The following is a 25,663-nucleotide window of genomic DNA, read 5'->3' on the forward strand; positions in this document are numbered from 1 at the left end:
GATAGAATGGCTGACCTACTGGATAGAATGGCTGACCTACTGACCCGCTGGATAGAATGGCTGACCCACTGGATAGAATGGCTGACCCACTGGATAGAATGGCTGACCTACTGGACCACTGGATAGAATGGCTGACCCACTGGATAGAATGGCTGACCCACTGGATAGAATGGCTGACCTACTGACCCACTGGATAGAATGGCTGACCTACTGGAAAGAATGGCTGAGCTACTGACCCACTGGATAGAATGGCTGACCCACTGGATAGAATGGCTGACCTACTGGATAGAATGGCTGACCCACTGGATAGAATGGCTGACCTACTGACCAACTGGATAGAATGGCTGACCTACTGACCCACTGGATAGAATGGCTGACCCACTGGATAGAATGGCTGACCTACTGGATAGAATGGCTGACCTACTGGATAGAATGGCTGACCTACTGGATAGAATGGCTGACCCACTGGATAGAATGGCTGACCTACTGACCAACTGGATAGAATGGCTGACCTACTGACCCACTGGATAGAATGGCTGACCTACTGGATAGAATGGCTGACCTACTGACCAACTGGATAGAATGGCTGACCTACTGACCCACTGGATAGAATGGCTGACCTACTGGATAGAATGGCTGATCCACTGGATAGAATGGCTGACCTACTGACCAACTGGATAGAATGGCTGACCTACTGACCCACTGGATAGAATGGCTGACCCACTGACCCACTGGATAGAATGGCTGACCTACTGGATAGAATGGCTGACCTACTGACCTACTGGATAGAATGGCTGACCTACTGGATAGAATGGCTGACCTACTGGATAGAATGGCTGACCTACTGGATAGAATGGCTGACCTACTGGATAGAATGGCTGACCTACTGACCCACTGGATAGAATGGCTGACCTACTGGAAAGAATGGCTGACCCACTGGATAGAATGGCTGACCCACTGGATAGAATGGCTGACCCACTGGATAGAATGGCTGACCCACTGGATAGAATGGCTGACCCACTGGAAAGAATGGCTGACCCACTGGATAGAATGGCTGACCCACTGGATAGAATGGCTGACCTACTGGAAAGAATGGCTGACCCACTGGATAGAATGGCTGACCTACTGAATAGAATGGCTGACCCACTGGATAGAATGGCTGACCAACTGGATAGAATGGCTGACCCACTGGATAGAATGGCTGACCCACTGGATAGAATGGCTGACCTACTGGAAAGAATGGCTGACCCACTGGATAGAATGGCTGACCCACTGGATAGAATGGCTGACCCACTGGATAGAATGGCTGACCCACTGGATAGAATGGCTGACCCACTGGAAAGAATGGCTGACCCACTGGATAGAATGGCTGACCCACTGGATAGAATGGCTGACCTACTGGAAAGAATGGCTGACCCACTGGATAGAATGGCTGACCTACTGAATAGAATGGCTGACCCACTGGATAGAATGGCTGACCTACTGGATAGAATGGCTGACCCACTGGATAGAATGGCTGACCCACTGGATAGAATGGCTGACCTACTGGAAAGAATGGCTGAGCTACTGACCCACTGGATAGAATGGCTGACATAGTGACCCACTGATTGAGTTATTTGTTCTTCAGGAAAGATGCGCCTCTCTCTCTCACATCTCTAACTGATGATGCTATAAATAGAGAAAATTTCTCCCAAGTGGCAAATCTTTCCTTCCCATTAGATTTGCTTGTGGTCTCATTAGATTTGCTTGTGGTCTCATTAGATTTGCTTGTGGTCTCATTAGATTTGCTTGTGGTCTCATTAGATTTGCTTGTGGTCCCATTAGATTTGCTTGTGGTCTCATTAGATTTGCTTGTGGTCTCATTAGATTTGCTTGTGGTCTCATTAGATTTGCTTGTGGTCTCATTAGATTTGCTTGTGGTCCCATTAGATTTGCTTGTGGTCTCATTAGATTTGCTTGTGGTCTCATTAGATTTGCTTGTGGTCTCAATATGTGGAGCTGATCCAGTTTTATCTCCATGTTCATCAATTAATGGTAGTCTAACAATACTAACATATTGTTCTACCTTTGGATTATATTGTTCTGCCACTGTATCACATTGTTCTAGCTGTGTATCACATTGTTCTACCACTATATCACATTGTTCTAGCTGTGTATCACATTTTTCTACCACTGTATCACATTGTTCTACCACTGTATCACATTGTTCTAGCTGTGTATCACATTGTTCTAGCTGTGTATCACATTGTTCTAGCTGTGTATCACATTGTTCTAGCTGTGTATCACATTGTTCTAGCTGTGTATCACATTGTTCTAGCTGTGTATCACATTGTTCTAGCTGTGTATCACATTGTTCTACCACTGTATCACATTGTTCTAGCTGTGTATCACATTGTTCTACCACTGTATCACATTGTTCTAGCTGTGTATCACATTGTTCTAGCTGTGTATCACATTGTTCTAGCTGTGTATCAGTGAGCAGGAAATTAGGTTGAGAAAGGATAGGATGATGACAAGGCTTGCTAGTGTGTACAAAATAGCAGGGTACATTTTTCTCAGCTAGATAGGTGAGATAAGCCTGACAGAAGACAGAGCCACACAACCAACCTGGTCTGGTCTTGGCAGCTGGGGCAGGAGCTGCTTCAACAGCTGGAGCTGGTGGGACATCCTCCAGCTCTGTAGCCTGCTCCAGGTAGCCAGGTAAGATGATGCCAGCAGCTCGTGTGGGGTGCTGCAAAAATCTCTCAGGTACCCTGGCTAGGGAGGGGCCGAGGGCAGGAGACTCCATGCCAAAGCCCAGATGTAGCAGCATTTCTTCTGGGTCCATCTGTCTTTCATTTAATAGCATGTCCAGGCTGCAACAGTCACATAACATTGCTCTCACTTCTAACCCTAGTCACTTGTAATCATTAATGCTCACAAAATAATACAGAAAATATAACCCTAACCCAACATTCTATGACCAACCCTAAACCCAACTTTCTATGACCAACCCTAACCCAACTTTGTAAGACCAACCCTAAACCCAACTTTCTATGGCCAACCCTAACCCAAAGTATATCAGCTAACCTTGCACTAGAGGCAGATGTGTGGTTAGACAAGTCTGAACTGAAACTTTGCCAGGACACTTTGTTGTGATCAGTGTGGCTGAAAGTACAAGTCATCAGGGGATTCATGGCTGGTTATCTAAATCAGGGGGTTCATGGCTGGTTATCTAAATCAGGGGGTTCATGGCTGGTTATCTAAATCAGGGGGTTCATGGCTGGTTATCTAAATTAGGGGGTTCATGGCTGGTTATCTAAATCAGGGGGTTCATGGCTGGTTATCTATCAGTGGGTTCATGGCTGGTTATCTATATCAGGGGGTTCATGGCTGGTTATCTATATCAGGGGGTTCATGGCTGGTTATCTAAATCAGGGGGTTCATGGCTGGTTATCTAAATCAGGGGGTTCATGGCTGGTTATCTAAATCAGGGGGTTCATGGCTGGTTATCTAAATCAGGGGGTTCATGGCTGGTTATCTAAATCAGGGGGTTCATGGCTAGCTGAATTAGGATTAGTATACTATAAAATCTTGTTCCTACCTGGGCTCTGCATTCTTGATACAACTAAGGCTGTTTGCTAGAAAATAGAAAAGTTAAGAGAACTAAGACTGTTTGCTAGAAAATAGAAAAGTTAAGAGAACTAAGACTGTTTGCTAGAAAATAGAAAAGTTAAGAGAACTAAGACTGTTTGCTAGAAAATAGAAAAGTTAAGAGAACTAAGACTGTTTGCTAGAAAATAGAAAAGTTAAGAGAACTAAGACTGTTTGCTAGAAAATAGAAAAGTTAAGAGAACTAAGACTGTTTGCTAGAAAATAGAAAAGTTAAAAGAACTAAGACTGTTTGCTAGAAAATAGAAAAGTTAAGAGAACTAAGACTGTTTGCTAGAAAATAGAAAAGTTAAGAGAACTAAGACTGTTTGCTAGAAAATAGAAAAGTTAAGAGAACTAAGACTGTTTGCTAGAAAATAGAAAAGTTAAAAGAACTAAGACTGTTTGCTAGAAAATAGAAAAGTTAAGAGAACTAAGACTGTTTGCTAGAAAATAGAAAAGTTAAAAGAACTAAGACTGTTTGCTAGAAAATAGAAAAGTTAAGAGAACTAAGACTGTTTGCTAGAAAATAGAAAAGTTAAAAGAACTAAGACTGTTTGCTAGAAAATAGAAAAGTTAAGAGAACTAAGACTGTTTGCTAGAAAATAGAAAAGTTAAGAGAACTAAGACTGTTTGCTAGAAAATAGAAAAGTTAAGAGAACTAAGACTGTTTGCTAGAAATTAGAGAAGTTAATATAAAACTTGCTCAAGTAATGAGATTAGTTGGCATAGTGATGTTCAAAGCTCATCACATAGATCAAAATAGAATTAGACCTTTTCTTTTCACCAATAAATACCTTCACTTCCCAAGGGGAGATCATCATCCTGAGCTTTTAATTTCTTTTTTAACCCTGCCTCTGCAGCTCCTAGAGATGGATTCAATAAGTTCAATAACAGCAGTTCAAACATTGCCAAATAGATTATCTTAACTCTGGACAACCCTAACCCTAATCCAACAGTTCAAACATTGCCAAATAAATTATCTTAACTCTGGACAACCCTAACCCTAATCCAACAGTTCAAACATTGCCAAATAGATTATCTTAACTCTGGACAATCCTAACCCTAATCCAACAGTTCAAACATTGCCAAATAGATTATCTTAACTCTGGACAATCCTAACCCTAATCCAACAGTTCAAACATTGCCAAATAGATTATCTTAACTCTGGACAACCCTAACCCTAATCCAACAGTTCAAACATTGCCAAATAGATTATCTTAACTCTGGACAACCCTAACCCTAATCCAACAGTTCAAACATTGCCAAATAGATTATCTTAACTCTGGACAATCCTAACCCTAATCCAACAGTTCAAACATTGCCAAATAGATTATCTTAACTCTGGACAACCCTAACCCTAATCCAACAGTTCAAACATTGCCAAATAGATTATCTTAACTCTGGACAATCCTAACCCTAATCCAACAGTTCAAACATTGCCAAATAGATTATCTTAACTCTGGACAACCCTAACCCTAATCCAACAGTTCAAACATTGCCAAATAGATTATCTTAACTCTGGACAATCCTAACCCTAATCCAACAGTTCAAACATTGCCAAATAGATTATCTTAACTCTGGACAATCCTAACCCTAATCCAACAGTTCAAACATTGCCAAATAGATTATCTTAACTCTGGACAATCCTAACCCTAATCCAACAGTTCAAACATTGCCAAATAGATTATCCTAACTCTGGACAATCCTAAACCTATCTCCAAAGACAGTGGAAATCTTCCTTATGTTACTTTGCCATATGACACAGTAACATACATGGCTTATGAGAGCCAGCATTGATGTGCTTTGAAGCAAAATTTGAGATAAGAGGAACCGGATTAGCGGATTTAACAGTTTGTGTAAAAGAAACACCCCTTAAAATTTACAACTGATTGTGCATCAGAGCTGTTACACTTGCCATAATTATTTTAGCAACATTCTAAAATGGACGAAGAAACAAACCTCCTTGATCAGTTGTTTATTGACCGGCATGAAATGAGAAAAGCATGGCAAAAAAGAGGGGAAAATGAGCATTAAAGTTGAATTCTATGTGGTTAAATTCCATTAAGTTAAAAGTAAGTCAAGTGACTGAAAGAGTTGAGCAATGAATGAAGTGAAGCTCCTCTGCTTATCTTATTCAAGTACCACTTGATATATTTCTGTACATTGATATCACTTGCTTTGTTGAACAGCATTGCCAGTGACAGATGCTTACCTTGACCTTTAGCTTTTGTCCCCAGAATTCTAGCTACACCAATTAAACCTCCAAGCTTATTCTCTGCTTCACACTCTGTGCTTGATTTCCTTTCTTTTTCCTCCATTTTACAGCTTCACCTGTTGGTGCATTACATTTTTAGCCAATAGAATCAACACACACTGTCAGCCAATAGAATCAACACACACTGTCAGCCAATAGAATCAACACACACTGTCATCCAATAGAATCAACTAAATAGACATGCAATTGGAAACTTCTTAACAAAAACTAGATCTACTCTATTTTCTTGGAAAGGTGATTACTGTTTCTATGAATATTTTGCCTAGGTAATATTTACATTACAAACATTTGTCTTAAACATGTAGATCTAGTTGAAATAAAGTTAATTCCAGGGTATTTCAAATTGGTCTGTACCAATGGTAATTTATCATCCAATTATCTGTTACAATTGTTATATATTGTAACATATGCCATAAATAAATAAATATTATAGGGCCCTACTAGATCTTTAGGCCCTGCTGCTAATCTATATACTACTAAAGTTCAAGCTGTTTAGATGTTTGTATATTTTTTGTTTGTCTGTTTGGTTACATGAGAGCATATGCACTATGTGTAGAACTTTAATATATGTATTTATGCAGAGAATAATATTAGTTTTTACCAAACTGTTAAATACAAATTTATTCGAAGAAGTTAATTAATTTATTGATTGGTAGAAACAAAACTTTAATTATAAAAGTTCAGAACAATTACTTTATAGTGATGCCACTTGATTCATTTACTTCAATGGAAGACCATGTTGCCCATTCAAAAGTTTAACGCATTATAAAAAACAACTATTTGATTTTTTTTATTAAACTATTTTAGTCCTTAAATATTTGATATTAATCTTTGCTTTTTAGCTTCACAGATCATCTAATTCAAGAATACAAGGAATTTATCTACAGCTACAGAAAAACTACGTAAGCCAGCCGTAGATTCTAGATATAGCTCTATCTAGATCTAGAATCTGTGCCAATAATGAGTTTCTATACTAAACTATTTCAGGCCTTAATTATTTTATATAAATCTTTTTTGTTTCTTTAGCTATGGAACTGGCTAATTTGGGATATAATAAATAGAGCCTATTTGCGTAACTCAAGTAAAGTAACTCTAAGTAAAGTATCCCAATAATTTTGCACCTAATCAGAAGTGTGTAATCTCATTACTTAATTAATTAGTTAATTTAATTATCGCTAAAGAAAATAAAGGGAGATAGTTTATTTCTTTAGTTTATTAGTTTAAATGTATTACGGCACAACACTAGCGTGTGTGGTATGTGGCCTGACCTATTAAATATATATTATTATTGAGTTTATATTTAACAATGCAACCCGCCGGTTGGTTGAGGCTACATCGGGGTTAGTTCTGCTACGTAATAAAGCAAAATTTCTTTGCAACAATGCAATATATGTTTGTGGCGGTGTTCTATACAAAAGACATAAGTTGATTTATCGTCTGTGGTATTTCGGGCGTTTTTGAACAAGGTGGTATTTTTAGTCGACACGTAAGATTGTGAAGTAAACAAATCATCAGAATGTCTAGTGAAAGTGTAAACGAAACGTCTTTGATGAAGACTGCATCAAATATCACTGTAAATCGGTCACTGTAAAATTTTCGCAGATAGCTTCGCATCCTACCACCACCCTGCTTAAGTATCGGGTGGTGGTAAAATTTCCCAACACCCAATTTTACTGAAAAAAAAACTAACTAGATCTAGACCTAGAAGGCTGCTAAAATAAAGGTAATTGTTTAAAAACAGGTAGAGTCTAGATCTAGATCTAGTCTACATGAATGAAACGTAACATTTTTGTAACTTTCAATTCACTTAATAAGTTAATAATTAATTAATTAAAAATCCTGCAAAAATGTGAAATAAATATCAAATAGGCCTACGAAAATTTATTAAATCAGTAATAATGAGTCACCTTTTTTTCACATTACACTAGCCTCAGCCGATTTTACCTACTTAAACTAGTCAACAAAATAAAGTCTAGATCTTCTAGATCATAATAGATTAATAGAATCTTAATCTTATGTTACGTAGTACGTACTGAAGGTGAATTAAATTTAACTTACCACTTACCACAGATTCTAGAGAATTTGATATAGATCTAATTATAATTATAATCTAAGAGTCTAGAAATCTAGACTAGAATCTAGATCTAGATGATTAGTCTAATTATTAATTAATAATTATTAGGTAATTATAGTCTAATCAGATTAGATCTAGAATCTAATTTCTAGATCTAGATCTAGATCAAGTTTAATTTGATTAGAGCAAAACTAGATTAGATCTAGGATAGAAGATAGATCTAGAAGTCTATCTCGATTCTAGATCTACTCGATTACACTGAAAATAAGGACCCGAAGTCCTGAAGAAATCCTGACATTTTTCGTCCACCTCCGGTTGACAGTCACTGAAAGTGGGGTGGGCGCGGCATAAATATAGGTTACAGGTCAAATGTGACTAAAATACAATAACAGGTTTGTTGTTACATTAATACATTGGGTCTAGATCTAGATCTCTATTATCTAGATCTAGAGTTTTAATATAATTAAAACATTAGGCCTAGGCCTACATTTAAAAAAAAATAGGCTACATACATAGATCTACTAGATTAAATAGATCTAGATCTACACTACATAGATTTCTAGGTCATAAAAAGGTTTAAAATAAAAAGCTTTTAGGCAAATAGATTTACAAATTCTGAACTAAAAAGAAGAAAAATTGCATTAAAAAACTTTGTAATATGTAATAATGCACTAAAAAGGAGAAAATAAATTATACTAATTTAAATAGCTATAAAGAAAAGCGTGGGTCACTTTAGTATCTATTGGATACCTTTACTCAGAGGCGTAGCGACCCTTCCCGGCGCCTGTGGACAAACTTTTCGATTTGCAACCCCCCCCCTCAAGATTTCGATTTGCACCCTCTCAAACTTTCGATTTGCACCCCCTCAACCTTTCAATTTATTTTTCCAACCCATTTTGGCGCCCCCTAAGGCCCCCTCCCCCCCCCCCCCATCGCTACTGTAATATATTGAGAATTGTGAAGTCAAGGGAACTCACTCTTCTTGTATTAGTATTATATTTATAATGTTGTTTTTGAGTGATGCCCCTTGTATTATTGTCTTGTACTTCCTGTTCCATCATGGTGGCTGAGGCCCAATAAAGTTCTATATACAAACAGCATGGTTTCTATTGTCAGTATTTCAATCAGGGGCGTAGCGAGGGGGGGGGGGGCGGGGGTGCGGACCGCACCGGGTGACACCATTTAGGGGGGTGACACCAAGGCAAAAAATAGCAAAATATATAGAGAAAAACTTGAGGGGGGGTGCAAATCGAAAGTTCGAGGGGGGGGGGGGTGCAAATCGAAAGTTCGAGGGGGGGGGGGGGGTGCAAATCGAAAATTTGAAAGTTTGTCCCCGGGAAGGGTCGCTACGCCTCTGAGGGGGTGACACCATTAAGTGCCGCACCGGGTGACACCCGACCTCGCTACGCCACTGATTTCAATCTACCTCAATTGGCGACGAGGATAAATCAATCCACTAGAAAGAGCACCTGCTTACTTAAAAAGAAGTTTGCTAGAGCATATTGGCTAAGTATTTCTAGGATAATGGCGCTGTATGGCCAAATAAAAGAATTTGATTCGAATGATGAAACCATTCATGATTATCTAGATAGGTTAAGCTTTTACCTTGAAGCTAACGACGTGACGATAGAAGCCAAAAAGAGAGCTGTTTTGTTTACAGTCATAGGGCCTCAACAATTTAGGCTATTAAAGGACTTATGCGCACCAGCTAGTCCAGCTACCAAGAGCTTTAACGAGCTGAGCAAACTGCTAACAGACCACCATGCGCCTGTACCACCAAAGTTCCTGTGTAGAGCTAGATTTGACGGTAGGACTCGTCAACCAAACGAGTCAATATCAGAATATGTCGCTGCTTTACGTCATTTAAGTGAATTTTGTGAATTCGGGGACACGCTGTCTGACAGACTATGTGAAAAGTTTGTGACAGGTGTAAATAGCCCTGATGTTCAAAGAAAGTTGCTGCTCGAGTCAGATCTAACATTAGATCAAAAAGCAATACAACTTGCAACTTCATTCCAGCAGTCATCCGATGCGGCGAGATCTCTGGCACCCTCAGGGATCCATGCAGTAAACAGCAGGTTAGTCAACAAACACCAACCCCATCAGAGCATTTCAACTTATGCTAAACAACCTGCAAGTTTGAATCCTAGATCTAAATCTAGTAATAATTATCAAAAATGTCATCGATGCAACGGTCCCCATGCATCTCATCGATGCAAGTTCAAGTCAGCAACTTGTTATAAGTGCAGTAAGCAAGGTCACATTGCCAAGGCCTGCTTTGCAAAGTCTTCGTCTGTTGCTAAATCTAGCCAGTCAGGACAGTACCGCAACCAAAGGCAGCACTATGTTAACTCTCACCAAGACTACCTAACCCAACCAATGAACCACTCTACCAGTGAAAATGCTCAAACTGATTCGCAGCCGGAGTTCAACCTGTTTTCTGTTAAATCAATAAGTCATGCTCCCATCAATGTACCAGTTCATATCAACGGTAAGAGCATCATCTTCCAACTTGACACTGTATCATCTCTATCCGTCATCGCAAAGAAAGACTTTGACGCTGTCACAGGAGGATCAGTGCCTCTACAACCATGTCACAAGTGCCTAACAACATACACAGGTGACAATGTTCCAGTGATAGGAGAGTGTATGGTTCATGTAAGTTATAATGGTCAAAGTGTTAAACTTCCTCTTTTTGTGGTTGAAGGAAATGGACCACCATTACTAGGTAGGAACTGGTTAGTTGATCTTAAGTTAAACTGGGAGAGTATATTTTCAGTAAACAAAGCAAGAGAATCTAGTTTTACTTCAATAGATAAAGTTATATCTGAAAATGAAGGTGTCTTTGGTAATTCAGGATTACTAAATGATAGGACAGTGAAGATAAGCATTAAAGACACAAATCCAAGATACTGCAAAGCTAGAGTTCCACCTTATGCAATGAGGGATAAAATTGAAAATGAGCTAAGTAGATTGGAATCTAATGGCATCATAAAGAAGGTAGACTATTCCGATTGGGCAACGCCCATTGTGCCAGTGTTAAAGAAGGATGGTTCTGTAAGAATTTGTGGAGACTATAAAGCTACACTGAATAAGCAAATAGAGCTAAATAAGTACCCTATTCCTAACATTGAGGAAATTTCTTTGAATTTGGCAGGAGGAGACACATTCACTGAATTAGACTTTAGTCATGCTTACACTCAACTAGAACTGCATCCAGATTCAAAAGTCTATACGACAATAAACACACATAAAGGACTCTACCAATATGAAAGACTATGTTTTGGTATATCATCTAGCCCTGGAATTTTCTAGGCTTTCATGGACAGTATTTTTAAGGATATTCCAAATGTTTGTGTTTACTTTGACAATGTATACATAACTGGTAAGAATGACACTGAACATCTTAAAACACTTGATAAAGTCTTGAAAATAGTTGGTGAAAAAGGGTTAAAGATAAACAAAGATAAATGTCAATTCATGCTGACAGAAATTAGTTTTCTTGGTTATATTTTGAGCAAGCAAGGTCTCAGACCTCAACCCGAGAAAACAAAAGCCATTAAAGAAGCACCCAAACCTGAAAATACCCAACAACTAAGAGCTTTTTTTTGGGCTTGATAAATTACTATGCGAAGTTCATAGGGAATCTGTCTGGTAAACTATCACCACTGTACAAGCTGCTACAGAAAAATGCAACTTGGCACTGGGGTATACAACAAGATGCTGCTTTTAATGCAGCAAAAGAAGCTTTGTCTTCTGACACCTTACTAACTCACTATGACCCAGGGAAAAGACTTATATTAACATGTGATGCTTCACCAGATGGTGTAGGAGCAGTCTTATCCCACATAGATAAAAAGGGTGACAGACCCATTGCTTTTGCCAGTAGATCTTTGAACCAGGCTGAGAAAAATTATTCTCAGTTGGATATGGAAGGCTTAGGCATCATTTTTGGTGTTAAGAAATTTCATAAGTTTCTGTTTGGTAGGGAGTTCACCATCTTTACAGATCATAAACCATTGCTAGGTTTATTTGGGGAAAACAAACCCCTACCTGAGCATGCCTCACCAAGAATTCAAAGATGGGCTATCACACTAACTGCATACAATTATGAATTGAAATACAAACCTGGATCTGAGAATAGTGCAGATAGTCTTAGTCGTTTACCTTTAAAAAACCAAAGCCTTAGTTATGTACCAGAAGATGTATTTGTTCTTTTCACTATCATGGATAACTCCAATATAAATGTGAATGATGTTAAGAGAGAAACACAAAAAGATGAGTGCTTGATAAAAGTATATGAGTACTGTAAGAATGGTTGGCCTGAAGAGTCAGTGAATGATGATTTAAGGCCATATAAAATAAAAAAAACAGAGTTAAGTCTAGAAGATGGATGTGTACTATGGGGGTCAAGGGTCATTATCCCTAAAATGTTACAAAAAGAAGTTTTAAGAACTTTACATGATACTCATCTTGGTTCTTCCAAAATGAAGAGTCTTGCACGATCGTGGTTCTGGTGGCCACATATGGATGCTGATATTGAAAAATATGTAAAGCTTTGTTCAAGCTGTGCACAACATTCAAATCAACCAGCTACAGCACCTTTGCAAAACTGGGACTGGCCAATCGAACCATGGAAACGTATACATATAGATTTCGCAGGACCCTTCATGACCAAAATGTTCTTAATCGTTATTGATTCACATTCTAAGTGGTTAGAAGTTAAAATCATGAACACAATCACTGCAAGTGATACCATTATAGAACTTAAGGAAATATTTTCAACCCATGGATTACCTGATCAAATTGTTTCAGATAATGGGCCTAGTTTCACTGCTCATGAGTTTAAACTGTTTTGTGTAGCAAATGGTATTGAGCATATAACCACATCACCTTATCACCCTGCTGGGAATGGTTTGGCTGAAAGAGAGGTAGGCATATTCAAAACCGCAATGGTAAAAATGAGTACCGGTAACAAGTTTTCTCTCAGAGAAAGAGTAAACAGGTTCTTAGCCAAATACCGCACAACTCCTCATATAACAACAGGTGTTGCACCATGTGATTTGCTATGTGGTAGGAAAATTAAAACTCATCTTGACCTACTACATCCAACTGTTCAAAGGTCTGTTTCCCAACATCAACATACACAAAAAGTAAATCATGACAAAACATCCATTGAAAGAGAATTTGGAGTAAATGATGATGTGTATCTGAGAAATTATGGGAGAGGGGAAAAATGGATACCAGGTCAAATTATTCAATGTACAGGACCTGTGTCTTATAAAGTAAAAACAAATGATGGACTTATTGTCCGTAGACATGCAGACCAGTTAAAAATAACTTGTGCAGATAATAAGTGTGAATCTGTCAATCCCACCAAATCTGAACAGTTCACACCAACTCAGTTTGTTCCACAACCAAGTTCTGTTGATATGAGTGAACCAAGTGGTCTAGAGTCAGAAAATGTAAATTCTGGAATTAATGATTTAGATCCTAGACCTCCTGAGATAGAGAATCCAGATGGTCAGAATCTTGAGTCACCAAATCAAACAGAACAATCAAAGTCCCAAATAAGTTAGACCTATGATTTTAAAGGTCAAAAGGACTTTGACATCATTGTTTTGTATTTTAATTATGTTGTGGCATATTTTACATTTGTTTGTAAGGATGTAATCTACCAAATGATTCAAATCATATCATGTTCATGTTGCAATATATTTGGTGATTTTAGGATACTATCAATTGTTCTATTGAGAGATGTGTTGTTGTTTACTAAGGGTAAAGGGATGTAATATATTGAGAATTGTGAAGTCAAGGGAACTCACTCTTCTTGTATTAGTATTATATTTATAATGTTGTTTTTGAGTGATGCCCCTTGTATTATTGTCTTGTACTTCCTGTTCCTGTTCCATAATGGTGGCTGAGGCCCAATAAAGTTCTATATACAAACAGCATGGTTTCTATTGTCAGTATTTCAATCTACCTCAGCTACGCTACTGCCTTTACTAATATTTAGGAAGAGACCCACGCTTTTCTTTAGGCCTATAGTTATTTAAATAGAATAATTTATTTTCTCCTTTTTAGTGCATTATTACATAAAAGTTTGTTATTAAAACGTTTTTTATGAATTTTTTTTTACAATAGACTTACATGACTAAAAACCATTGCGCGCCTATAGAACGTGAGGACGCACTATTGAACGTGATGACGCGTGTGGAGTAGTTGGATAGAATAGGGCTGGTAAGGGGTCATCCATAAATGATGTCACGCTTTTTTTGACGATTTTTACCTCCCCTCCCCTCCGTCACACGTCGTCACAAAAAGCCAGACCCCCCCCCCTAAAATGACGTAAGACCTCAGCCTACAACCCCCCTCAAAATTTCTGTTGAATTTTCCTTAAAACATCGATATTTTTCCAAAATCTCGTCAGAACTCTGTCAACATAGAGTATTTTGATCAATTCCTATTACAATTTATTAAAACCGTTTTCTAAAACGCGAAATAACGGCTAAAACTCGTTTTCTAACATTGTTTTTTTTATAATGCAAAAAGTTACGTCACGCCATCTGAATCCCCCCCCCCCCCCATCCCCTTCATTACACACCGTCACAAAATTACGGACCCCCCTACGAGGTGTGATGTCATTTATGGACCACCCCTAAGTATGTCACCAACCAGTTCTACGGCTCAATAAAACCTGCCATAGAACTGGTTGGTGACCTACTTACCAGACCTATTGCCTACTAATCAGGTAAAAATTTTAGTACAGGTATTCAATACTCAATACATCATACCGCTTTCTTTATAGACTCTCTCTAGCTCAGTGGTTCCCAAACTGTTTCGAGTGGCGACCCCCTTTTATGTTGGCTGGTACCAAATTGTTGATTCTTAAGAAGCATGTTGGCTGGTATTATATTGTTTATTTTTAAGTAAAATGGTAACTTGGGTGCTTATTAAAGGGGTTTAGGTGACTAGGACTAGTTACAGAAACCCAAGGGGTTAATCTAAGATATTGGGGATGAACAGGCCAGGGAAATCTAAAATTTAATTAAAATGTTATCGGCTCACTCTGGTCGTTAAGGGCTGCGAGCTCTATGCAGGTGCATGAGTGACACGTAATGATGGGAGACACCCGCGGTGATTTATGTCTAAAGTTGAGTTCGGGCATGCCGCTGGACGTCCCGGTAGAATCATTACTCAGGATCTCTGTTGTGGTCAGTTGTCAGGTGTGAAACGCGGCGGGAGTACCGCGTGGTCGTGCGTTAGCTCGAGCGGTGTATGACACGATCGTTAGCCCTGAGACAACGTGAAGATCTATAGCGGTCAGTTATCGGGTGTGCAACGCATGGGCGCATAGTGACCGGTGTTATCTCGAACGTTGAGAGATGGTACGGAGCCCAACTCGGGTTCTATAGCTCTTTTTCTCTGACAGACACATAGGCTAGACACCATGGTCTAGGCCTCGGATGGTGGCAGCCTTGAAGGCTGGCCACTAAGGCTGGCCACTAAGGCTGGATTATTGGCCCAGCCGATGTTTTGTTGCTGTACATATGTGCTTCGTTCCAGATATTTACATATGTGACCTATGTTTATACATGTGGCCAATGTTGTACCAGTGGCCAACGTCTGCCGTGTAGATATGTTCTTCGTTCCAGTGGCCATTATCTTTGTGGCCCGATGTTGTACCAGTGGCCAGATGTTTTATTCCAGTGGCTGGAAATCTTCCTGCCGTGTAGATATGTTATTCGTTCCAGTGGCCATTATTTTTGTGGCCCGATGTTTGTACCAGTGGCTCAATGTTTATTTCAGTGGCTGGAAATCTTCCTGCCGCTTGAGTGTCGAGCTAGATTGTTGTGAGTACTGATGAGTATTCATAGATGGACTTTAACCATGTTTGATTAGTGGAATCAGAATTAGTGATGATAACATTTACCCGTGTGATCCTGGGATTACATAACAGTGCAAGTAGTAAAGATAGAACTAGAGACGATGACATTTACGTTTTTGATTTTGAGATTACATAGCAGTACAAGTGAAATTAGGACTAGGATGAATAACTTTGACAAGTGTGATTCTGAGATTACATAAGCAGTACAAGTATTTAAGTTAGGACTAGAGGATATGACATGTGTGAATTCTGAGTTGTGTAAATGTAGATTTGCTATTCACACTTATATATGTGTTTTCTATGAATTAATGTCAGTTACCACGGTGACTAATTCTGCATTGAAATGTAAGTTTGATTATTTTTGTCTTTTTGACTTGTATTAGAAATTCAAGTGATGTTTTCTTGAATATGAAAGACTGGCCAGGTCTTATTCGTATTGTGTCTTTGCTTTTGACATATAAACCTTTGTGACGTCAAACAAAGATAAATAAATGCATATTATGTGTGTTTACTATGTTTTATTTTTAGTTTAATATTGGTGTTGTATAGATTTTAATTAGTTTTGCTCAGGTCGTATTAGACCCCTTTGTCACCACGCAAAGGTGCACGGATGAGTGAATAAGATCACCTCTTCGGTTTAAACCCCCCTAACATTTGGTGTCAGAAGTGGGATATGAGAAAACTATTTCTCGACGAACCCCTAACATTTGGTAGCAACGAGTGGGATCCGTGCTTGAGCAAACTAAATTAAGATTTTTTAAAATTGGTTTTTAAATATGTTGAGTATATAATGGTTTACCTCAGCATAATGTTTTATGTTATTGCCTTTTTTATTTGCATTTTTAACTTTTGGAACGTGTAAAATACGTTTAATTTACTGTAAGAATTTTTGTGTGATTACTGTTATTTTTGTGTGTTCCTGATGAACACATTGTGCTAATGTAACACATTTTATTAGCACTGACAGTACTATTTTTAGACCATTTTTAAAGAATAATTTGGCTAGCCAGTTAACATGCAACCTTTGTAAGTTTTAATGGTGTTGAACGTATTATTGGCAACTATGGTATTCGTTGAATAGTAATTATTGTAGATGAAACATGCTGTTACGTAATTTTATGACTGGGAAGACTTGGCTGATATTGGTATTGGATGTACATTATCAGGCCTTGTGGTATAAAATTATGTGTGACTGACTGGTATTTATCTTTATTGATGGCCATTTATTTGTAGTCGTAAGGCGTGATTTGTCCATTTTGGTTAACTACCCTTTAAAGATAAGTACGTGTTTATACCTGATTTCAGTAGATGTTCATTTTTGAGACATTTCAGTATGCTCATTTATGTTTTTTGCCTTCAGTGGCCTTTACTGTAAATTAGAGGTATGTGTTGTGTCAGTAGGGGAACAGTAAGGTAGAATGTTTATCTCAATTAGTTGCCATGGTTAAGTTGATTGCGGGGACGCAATCATTTTTGCGGGGGAAGCGTGTTGGCTGGTACCAAATTGTTGATTCTTAAGAAGCATGTTGGCTGGTATTATATTGTTTATTTTTAAGTAAAATGGTAACTTGGGTGCTTATTAAAGGGGTTTAGGTGACTAGGACTAGTTACAGAAACCCAAGGGGTTTATCTAAGATATTGGGGATGAACAGGCCAGGGAAATCTAAAATTTAATTAAAATGTTATCGGCTCACTCTGGTCGTTAAGGGCTGCGAGCTCTATGCAGGTGCATGAGTGACACGTAATGATGGGAGACACCCGCGGTGATTTATGTCTAAAGTTGAGTTCGGGCATGCCGCTGGACGTCCCGGTAGAATCATTACTCAGGATCTCTGTTGTGGTCAGTTGTCAGGTGTGAAACGCGGCGGGAGTACCGCGTGGTCGTGCGTTAGCTCGAGCGGTGTATGACACGATCGTTAGCCCTGAGACAACGTGAAGATCTATAGCGGTCAGTTATCGGGTGTGCAACGCATGGGCGCATAGTGACCGGTGTTATCTCGAACGTTGAGAGATGGTACGGAGCCCAACTCGGGTTCTATAGCTCTTTTTCTCTGACAGACACATAGGCTAGACACCATGGTCTAGGCCTCGGATGGTGGCAGCCTTGAAGGCTGGCCACTAAGGCTGGCCACTAAGGCTGGATTATTGGCCCAGCCGATGTTTTGTTGCTGTACATATGTGCTTCGTTCCAGATATTTACATATGTGACCTATGTTTATACATGTGGCCAATGTTGTACCAGTGGCCAACGTCTGCCGTGTAGATATGTTCTTCGTTCCAGTGGCCATTATCTTTGTGGCCCGATGTTGTACCAGTGGCCAGATGTTTTATTCCAGTGGCTGGAAATCTTCCTGCCGTGTAGATATGTTATTCGTTCCAGTGGCCATTATTTTTGTGGCCCGATGTTTGTACCAGTGGCTCAATGTTTATTTCAGTGGCTGGAAATCTTCCTGCCGCTTGAGTGTCGAGCTAGATTGTTGTGAGTACTGATGAGTATTCATAGATGGACTTTAACCATGTTTGATTAGTGGAATCAGAATTAGTGATGATAACATTTACCCGTGTGATCCTGGGATTACATAACAGTGCAAGTAGTAAAGATAGAACTAGAGACGATGACATTTACGTTTTTGATTTTGAGATTACATAGCAGTACAAGTGAAATTAGGACTAGGATGAATAACTTTGACAAGTGTGATTCTGAGATTACATAAGCAGTACAAGTATTTAAGTTAGGACTAGAGGATATGACATGTGTGAATTCTGAGTTGTGTAAATGTAGATTTGCTATTCACACTTATATATGTGTTTTCTATGAATTAATGTCAGTTACCACGGTGACTAATTCTGCATTGAAATGTAAGTTTGATTATTTTTGTCTTTTTGACTTGTATTAGAAATTCAAGTGATGTTTTCTTGAATATGAAAGACTGGCCAGGTCTTATTCGTATTGTGTCTTTGCTTTTGACATATAAACCTTTGTGACGTCAAACAAAGATAAATAAATGCATATTATGTGTGTTTACTATGTTTTATTTTTAGTTTAATATTGGTGTTGTATAGATTTTAATTAGTTTTGCTCAGGTCGTATTAGACCCCTTTGTCACCACGCAAAGGTGCACGGATGAGTGAATAAGATCACCTCTTCGGTTTAAACCCCCCTAACATTTGGTGTCAGAAGTAAGATATAAGAAATCTATATTTCTCGAGGAACCCCTAACATTTATAAAAATCATATGACCCGCGACCCCCATAGAATTAAAAAGTCGAATTTAGTAAGGAAATCAATCAGTACTTAAATAAGATTTTCTAGTAGACTTTCAATATGAATTATTCTTGATGACTGTTTTAATACGATGAGTAAAACTGCATGATATTAACTAGCCTCAACATTCATGAGGTTTTGTCATTCTCAGCATTTAATTTGTTTCTTTGTTTCGTTTTTAATTAGAGAAGTGTTGAAAATCTATTCTCACAAAGATATGTAGACACAAAAGGAACTAAAACTCAAAAGGCAATCAATTTCACGTTTGGGTATGAATGGTGCATACTACACGAAAATTGTGTGAGCAGTTTTTTTATCTGACGCGGTATCATTCCGCACATTTAAGAATCCATCTTGTAATTCATTGGGAATACTCGCAAAATCAAGGGAAGCAGAGAATTGGTAACGTGTCAATGCAGATTCTTCAAATTTGTATTTACCTCACAATCATACTCATCAAGCATAGCAATATTTCCAAGATTTAATTTTTCTTCGCCAATTTTGCAGCTTTGATAATCATGAAAAGAGATAATACTCATTGATTCTCCCTGAAGCTTCAGGTTAATCTTATGTTGACGAGAAAAATGGCCCGTTGAGGAAGGATACAACGGGCGCTAGTTTGATAGTGCTGTCTATTATCTCGGTACTTTAATTTATACAAAATAAAGTCATAGGCATATCCATAAACCATACACCTAATCTCATTCATGACAAAAGTCGCATTTAGAGTTTATTTCAGGTAACTCTACTTGGGAGGAGGGGGCTCAGTATTTCAGATGATTTTCTAAATATTTTCGTTTTTTCCCATTGATATGGTTTGGTCTACCAGTTCGCGACCCCCCCCCCCCACCAGAAAGGCCTTGGCGACCTCTAGGGGGGTCGCGACCCCCAGTTTGGGAACCCGTGTTCTAGCTTATGGCTATTTATTTAAATGGTGGTGTATTATTATAATATATATTTAAAGCTAATCATTATTTTCTCCCTATCTATGCATAATATAACGCTTGTGGTAGTGTCTCAGTCCGTCATTGCTTTAGACAGAGATTTTGGAGCCATAAAATTAAACAACAATGTCTTATTATAAGTAATAGAGTAGGGTTCGTTTATATAAAGACTTAAATTTATTTTATAGCTGCCACCGTTTTAACTCTTTCACATAACGTGAATAAAATATTAAATACACGCACAGTGCTAAAACATATTAAACTGATCAATGTCAAATAATACTTTCGCATTCGTGTGGATCCTGTGGCAACGATGTCCATGCAATATGTGGTATAGTCAATAAAGCAGACGAATGGTAAGGAGGGAACAGTACTTGCATATTATGTCACAAAAACAAGAAAATCATGGACAACATGTCAGCAGATCAAACTAGCTTGCAAACTCAAGGTGCTTAGATGCTAATAAAATCAGATACAAATTTTAAAGAAGCTGAAGCGGGAGATAATGTTCGCATGCGATTACCAGCTGTTGACGAAGGTCGCGGTGATCCCCGAAACATCATTGCAGTTGTTATGAGCGTCGATAGCGCTTTCTACAAGCAAGGAACGGAACATGGTATTCTAAAACAACTGTATGCTCGTCAATGTAACAATTGATAATATTCATTGAGACTATAGTACAGTAAAATAATCTGAATGTTTCTGTCGTTTACTTTAATGAATAAACAATAAAGACTTAATTTCATTATCCTTACGGTATGTAAAAAAAAAATCTGCTCATGATCTTCTAATTCAGACTTTGGCCGGTCGTCCCTAGCCAGATAATCTTCTAATTCGGACTTGGTCGGTCCACCATGGCCAGTCTGCAGACTGGCCGGCCAAAGGCCGAAATCAAGAGCCCTTTCAGACTTTGGCCGGTCGTCCAAGGCCAGTCCGCGGGTTGGCCGACCAAAGACCGAAATCAAGTGAAGTTTTGGACTTTGACCCGTCATTGGGAGGCGCTATTGGCAATGCGCGCTTTGGCCGACTTCGGGCTTTGACCGCAACATTATATATATATATATATATATATATATATATATATATATATATATTATATATATATATATATATATATATATATATATATATATATATATATATATATATATATATATATATATATATATATATATATATATGTATATATATATATATATATATATATATATATATATATATATATATATATATATATATATATATATATATGTATATATATATATATATATATATATATATATATATATATATATATAAACATTAATTAATATTCATGATTGTTAAAGGAAATCATTTTCAACAGCAAAAATTTTTCGTGATCAAATAGATTCAATCATATTACATTTGAAAATATGTGACTTTTCACCCCCAGCATGTGACTTTTTGACTCCGCAAGTGGTTAAAATGTCATAATTCTAAATCGCCATTTTGCATGTCTGTCATGGGCATACCGATACTACCTATTCCAAACGGCTCTGCATGCAGTTATCTTAATGGCATAACTAGTATCTGGTGCAGTGACACTGTTAAAAGTTCACAATTATTGTCTCTAGATACTAAAAAGTGAAATTTGTGACTTTTCATCCCCCCTCCCTGTACATATAAGACATGGCCCGTCTTTTATAGTCAAGAGTACATCACTTGAATTTCTAATACAAGTCAAACAGACAAAAATAATCAACTTTACATCAGTGGCGGAACTAGAAAAATAAACCGGGAGTGATCTCCCCTAAACTTTCTCGAATATTCTTATATAAAATAACAGGGGATGGGAACTCGGGCTATAGACATGATTTTTAATTTATTTTAAATACTTAAAGTTTTAAAAATAGAATAAAATCTCGTAGACAAATTAATTGCACACCAAGTGAACGCCAAATAAAAAAGCGCATAATAGTGCGCAATATTATTAGTACTTTTAAAATTTACATTAGTTTTTTGAGAAATCGGAAGTAGCGTAAATTACTACTTCCAGTCAACTGAAATTACTCAAAATTTAACAAAAGGTAGAGAATTAGATCTTTTACTTACATGTGAAATTTCATTTATGTATCTGAAATAGAACTCAAGTTATAGGCTTTTGAAAAATTCAAAATAGGAAAAGTACCACTTCCGGTTATCGGAAATCGCTCAAAAGTTGATACGGATCTACGATTTTGATAAAATACTTATATATGAAATTTCATCAACCTAGCTGTAACGGTACTCAAGTTATCGTGTTTACACACGGACAGACAGACAGACAGACAGACAGACACACACACAGACATACGGACAAGATCGCGAAATTATGTTTTTCCGTATCAGTGAGGTGTAAAACGTCGAGATTTGTAAAAATCTCGATTTTTTTTTTGCACGATTACAAGACTTTCTCTATACTTCGTATATACGAGAAAGTAAAAAAGCACCCCCCCCCCCGCAGAATTTTTTTTGGGCCCCTATATATATATATATATATATATATATATATATATATATATATATATATATATATATATATATATATATACGAGAAAAATGGCCCGTTGAGGAAGGATACAACGGGCGCTAGGTTGATAGTGCTGTCTATTTTCTCGGTACTTTAATTTATAAAAAATATAGTCATAGGCATATCCTAAACCATGTAGGCCTACCTAATCTCATTCATGACAAAAGTCGCATTTAGAGTTTCTTTCAGGCAACTCTACATGGAAGGAGGGGGCTTCGCCCCCCCCCCCCCCCACACACACCCACTCCAAAACATATCTACCGTCCCATTCAACAAAATATAATTATATACTTTTTCCAGTGTCCGCCCCCTCCCAGAAAATTCTACCCCGCCCCCGAAAATTTCATGTACCCCCACCCCTCTCCGGGGAGGAAAATGTCTGAAAGAAACACTGGTCGCATTTGTAGATCATACAAACTAAAGGAAGAATCTGGGCGGGGCTGCGCCCCTACAGGAAGAGATGCTTGAAAATAAAACTGCACGCTAAACACTTTTTAGATTAGAAAAAGTTCCCCCCTCCGGGGAGGAAAAAGTCTGAAAGAAACACTGGTGTCGCGCTTAGCCACTACCCGAAGAATTGCATTAAAGAAATTGCAAGAAAACCACTTTTTAGATTAGACACATTAATTAGGCGGTAATTTTATTATAGAGTCTCGATGAAGAAATTTCTTTTGAGTTGGGGAGGGGGGGGTGGGGGGCTCAGACGTTGTTACGCGGGGTTGGAGCTTTGCCCCTACCCGAAGAATTGTATGAAAGAAACTCTTTACGCAAACCACTTAGATTTTTATTCAATGTTTACTCGAGAATCAATGACGTCATATTACTGTGTGCCCTCTCCGGCTTGATATTATTTTCTTCTATATGCTCAATATGACGTCATATTTCGTTTTCGTTTAACTATGCATGTTTTTAAATTGCTTGTGTTTTCTCTATAGCGTTCTTGTCAGATACATAGATAGATAGATACATAGACGGACAGCGAAACTATTATTATAGAAGAGAAAAATGGCCCGTTGAGGAAGGATATAACAGGCGCTAGGTTGATAGTGCTGTCTTTTTTCTCTAAACTAAAACCAACCCCCCCCCCCACACACACACATCAAAACATGTCTACCGTCCCATTCAACGAAATATAATTATATAATTTTTCCAGTGTCCGCCCCCTCCCCGAAAATTCTACCCCCGCCCCCAAAAATTTCAAGTACCCCCACCCCTCTCCGGGGAGGAAAAAGTCTGAAAGAAACGCTGGTCGCATTTGTAGATCATACAAACTAAAGGAAGAACCTGGGCGGAGCTTCGCCCCTACCGGAAGAGATGCAGGAAAAAAACTGCACGCTAAACACTTTTTTTAGATTAGAAAAATTCCTCCCTCCGGGGAGGAAAAAGTCTGAAAGAAACACAGGTGTTGCGCTTAGCCACTACCCGAAGAATTGCATGAAACTCTGCACGCAAACGACTTTTTAGATTAGACACATTAATTAGGCGGTAATTTTATTATAGAGTATCCATGAAGAAATTTCTTTTGAGTTGGGGAGGGGGGAGGGGGCTTTAACGTTCTTACACGGGGGTGGGGCTTCGCCCCTACCCGAAGAATTGTATGAAAGAAACTCTTCACGCAAACCACTTAGATTAGACAAAATTGGCTTTTTAAATTCAATGTTTACTCGAAAATCAATGACGTCATATTACTGTGTGCACTCTCCGGCTTGAGATTATTTTTAACTCTATGCTGAATAAGACGTCATATTTCGTTTTCGTTTCACTGTGAAAGTTTTTAAATTGCTTGTGTTTTCTCTATAGCGTTCTTGTCAGATAGATAGATAGATAGATAGATGGATAGACAGACAGACAGACAGACAGACAGACAGACAGACAGACAGACAGACAGACAGACAGACAGACAGATAGATAGACAGAGCGAAACTATTATATATATATATATATATATATATATATATATATATATATATATATATATATATATATATATATATATATATATATATATATATATATATATATATATATATATATATATATATATATATATATATATATATATATATATATATATATATACTAGCCGTCCCGGTCAGGCCCTGCTCTGGCTTCTGTGAAAAACCTTTCTGTAAAAACCATTACCTGTGTGTTTAGTAATCATCATAAACCCGGCATTACCCACCCAAACCACAACCAACCAAAACAACAAAACGCAAACATAACGCTAACACAATTACAATTACAAATACAAACAAAAACAAAAACCTAACAACAAACCCAACCACAATCACAAACACCAATACAAACACAAAGAAAAAACAAACAAAAAAGCAAACGAAAACAAAAAACCTATCAACAAACCCAACCACAACCACAAACACCAATAAGAACACAAAGAAAAAACAAACGAAAAAGCAAACGAAAACAAACCAAATCCAAACGCAAAACCAACCACAAACACAAACCCAAAGAAAAAAACACAAACGAAAAAGCAAACGAAAACAAACCAAATCCAAACGCAAAACCAACCACAAACACAAATACAAACCCAAAGAAAAAAAACACAAACGAAAACGAAAAAAGAAAGAACAAAAACGAACCCAATCAAAACGCAACCACTAACGCAAACCGAACCTAAACACAATGAAAACACAAACGCGAACATAAACGCAAAGTGCTCACAGTCTAGCCCGGGGCAGAATCGCCTGTTTCAGCTTAATAAACGACTATAGTACCCCAACTTATTCTCATAGTCTTTTGCACTCACTTAAACGAACGTAGGTGCCAAATCAAACCAAATGAACAATTATAATACTCCAAGCTTAACCGTAAAATACCTACAACATTTGCACTTGATCAATCCCCGCTAATTATGTAATTATTTTTTTCCCAACACCAAAACAAAGTAATAAAAAGAAAATTCTTTTCCACTAATGCAATGTTTTATAAAGGGAAGTAATTGTGTTTTCCTAATTTATCAAAGGGAAGTAAGTGCTAAAGGACTAAATATAAATAATTGTGTGTGTGTGTGTGTGTGTGTGTGTGGAAAACAAG

General features: G+C 37.9%; 1 protein-coding gene across 1 annotated transcript in view; it reads right to left on the reverse strand.

The window, feature by feature from the left end:
• Positions 1-1,612: 1,612 nt before the first annotated feature.
• LOC131931735 (protein ITPRID2-like) overlaps positions 1,613-25,663 on the reverse strand; it is a 35,088-nt gene continuing 11,037 nt past the window's right edge. Inside the window, exons 2-7 of the mRNA XM_059288569.1 lie at positions 5,846-5,964; positions 4,428-4,496; positions 3,584-3,620; positions 3,070-3,147; positions 2,608-2,855; positions 1,613-2,088 (exon numbers count right to left, since the gene is read on the reverse strand). Of these exons, the coding sequence (XP_059144552.1) occupies positions 1,613-2,088; positions 2,608-2,855; positions 3,070-3,147; positions 3,584-3,620; positions 4,428-4,496; positions 5,846-5,951 (1,014 nt within the window). The 5' untranslated portion in view covers positions 5,952-5,964. The remainder of the gene's footprint in view (positions 2,089-2,607; positions 2,856-3,069; positions 3,148-3,583; positions 3,621-4,427; positions 4,497-5,845; positions 5,965-25,663) is intronic.

Source organism: Physella acuta, unplaced genomic scaffold (genome assembly GCF_028476545.2).
Source record: "Physella acuta isolate Inbredline_101_S28 unplaced genomic scaffold, ASM2847654v3 ptg002022l, whole genome shotgun sequence".
Classification (NCBI taxonomy): Eukaryota; Metazoa; Mollusca; class Gastropoda; family Physidae; genus Physella; species Physella acuta.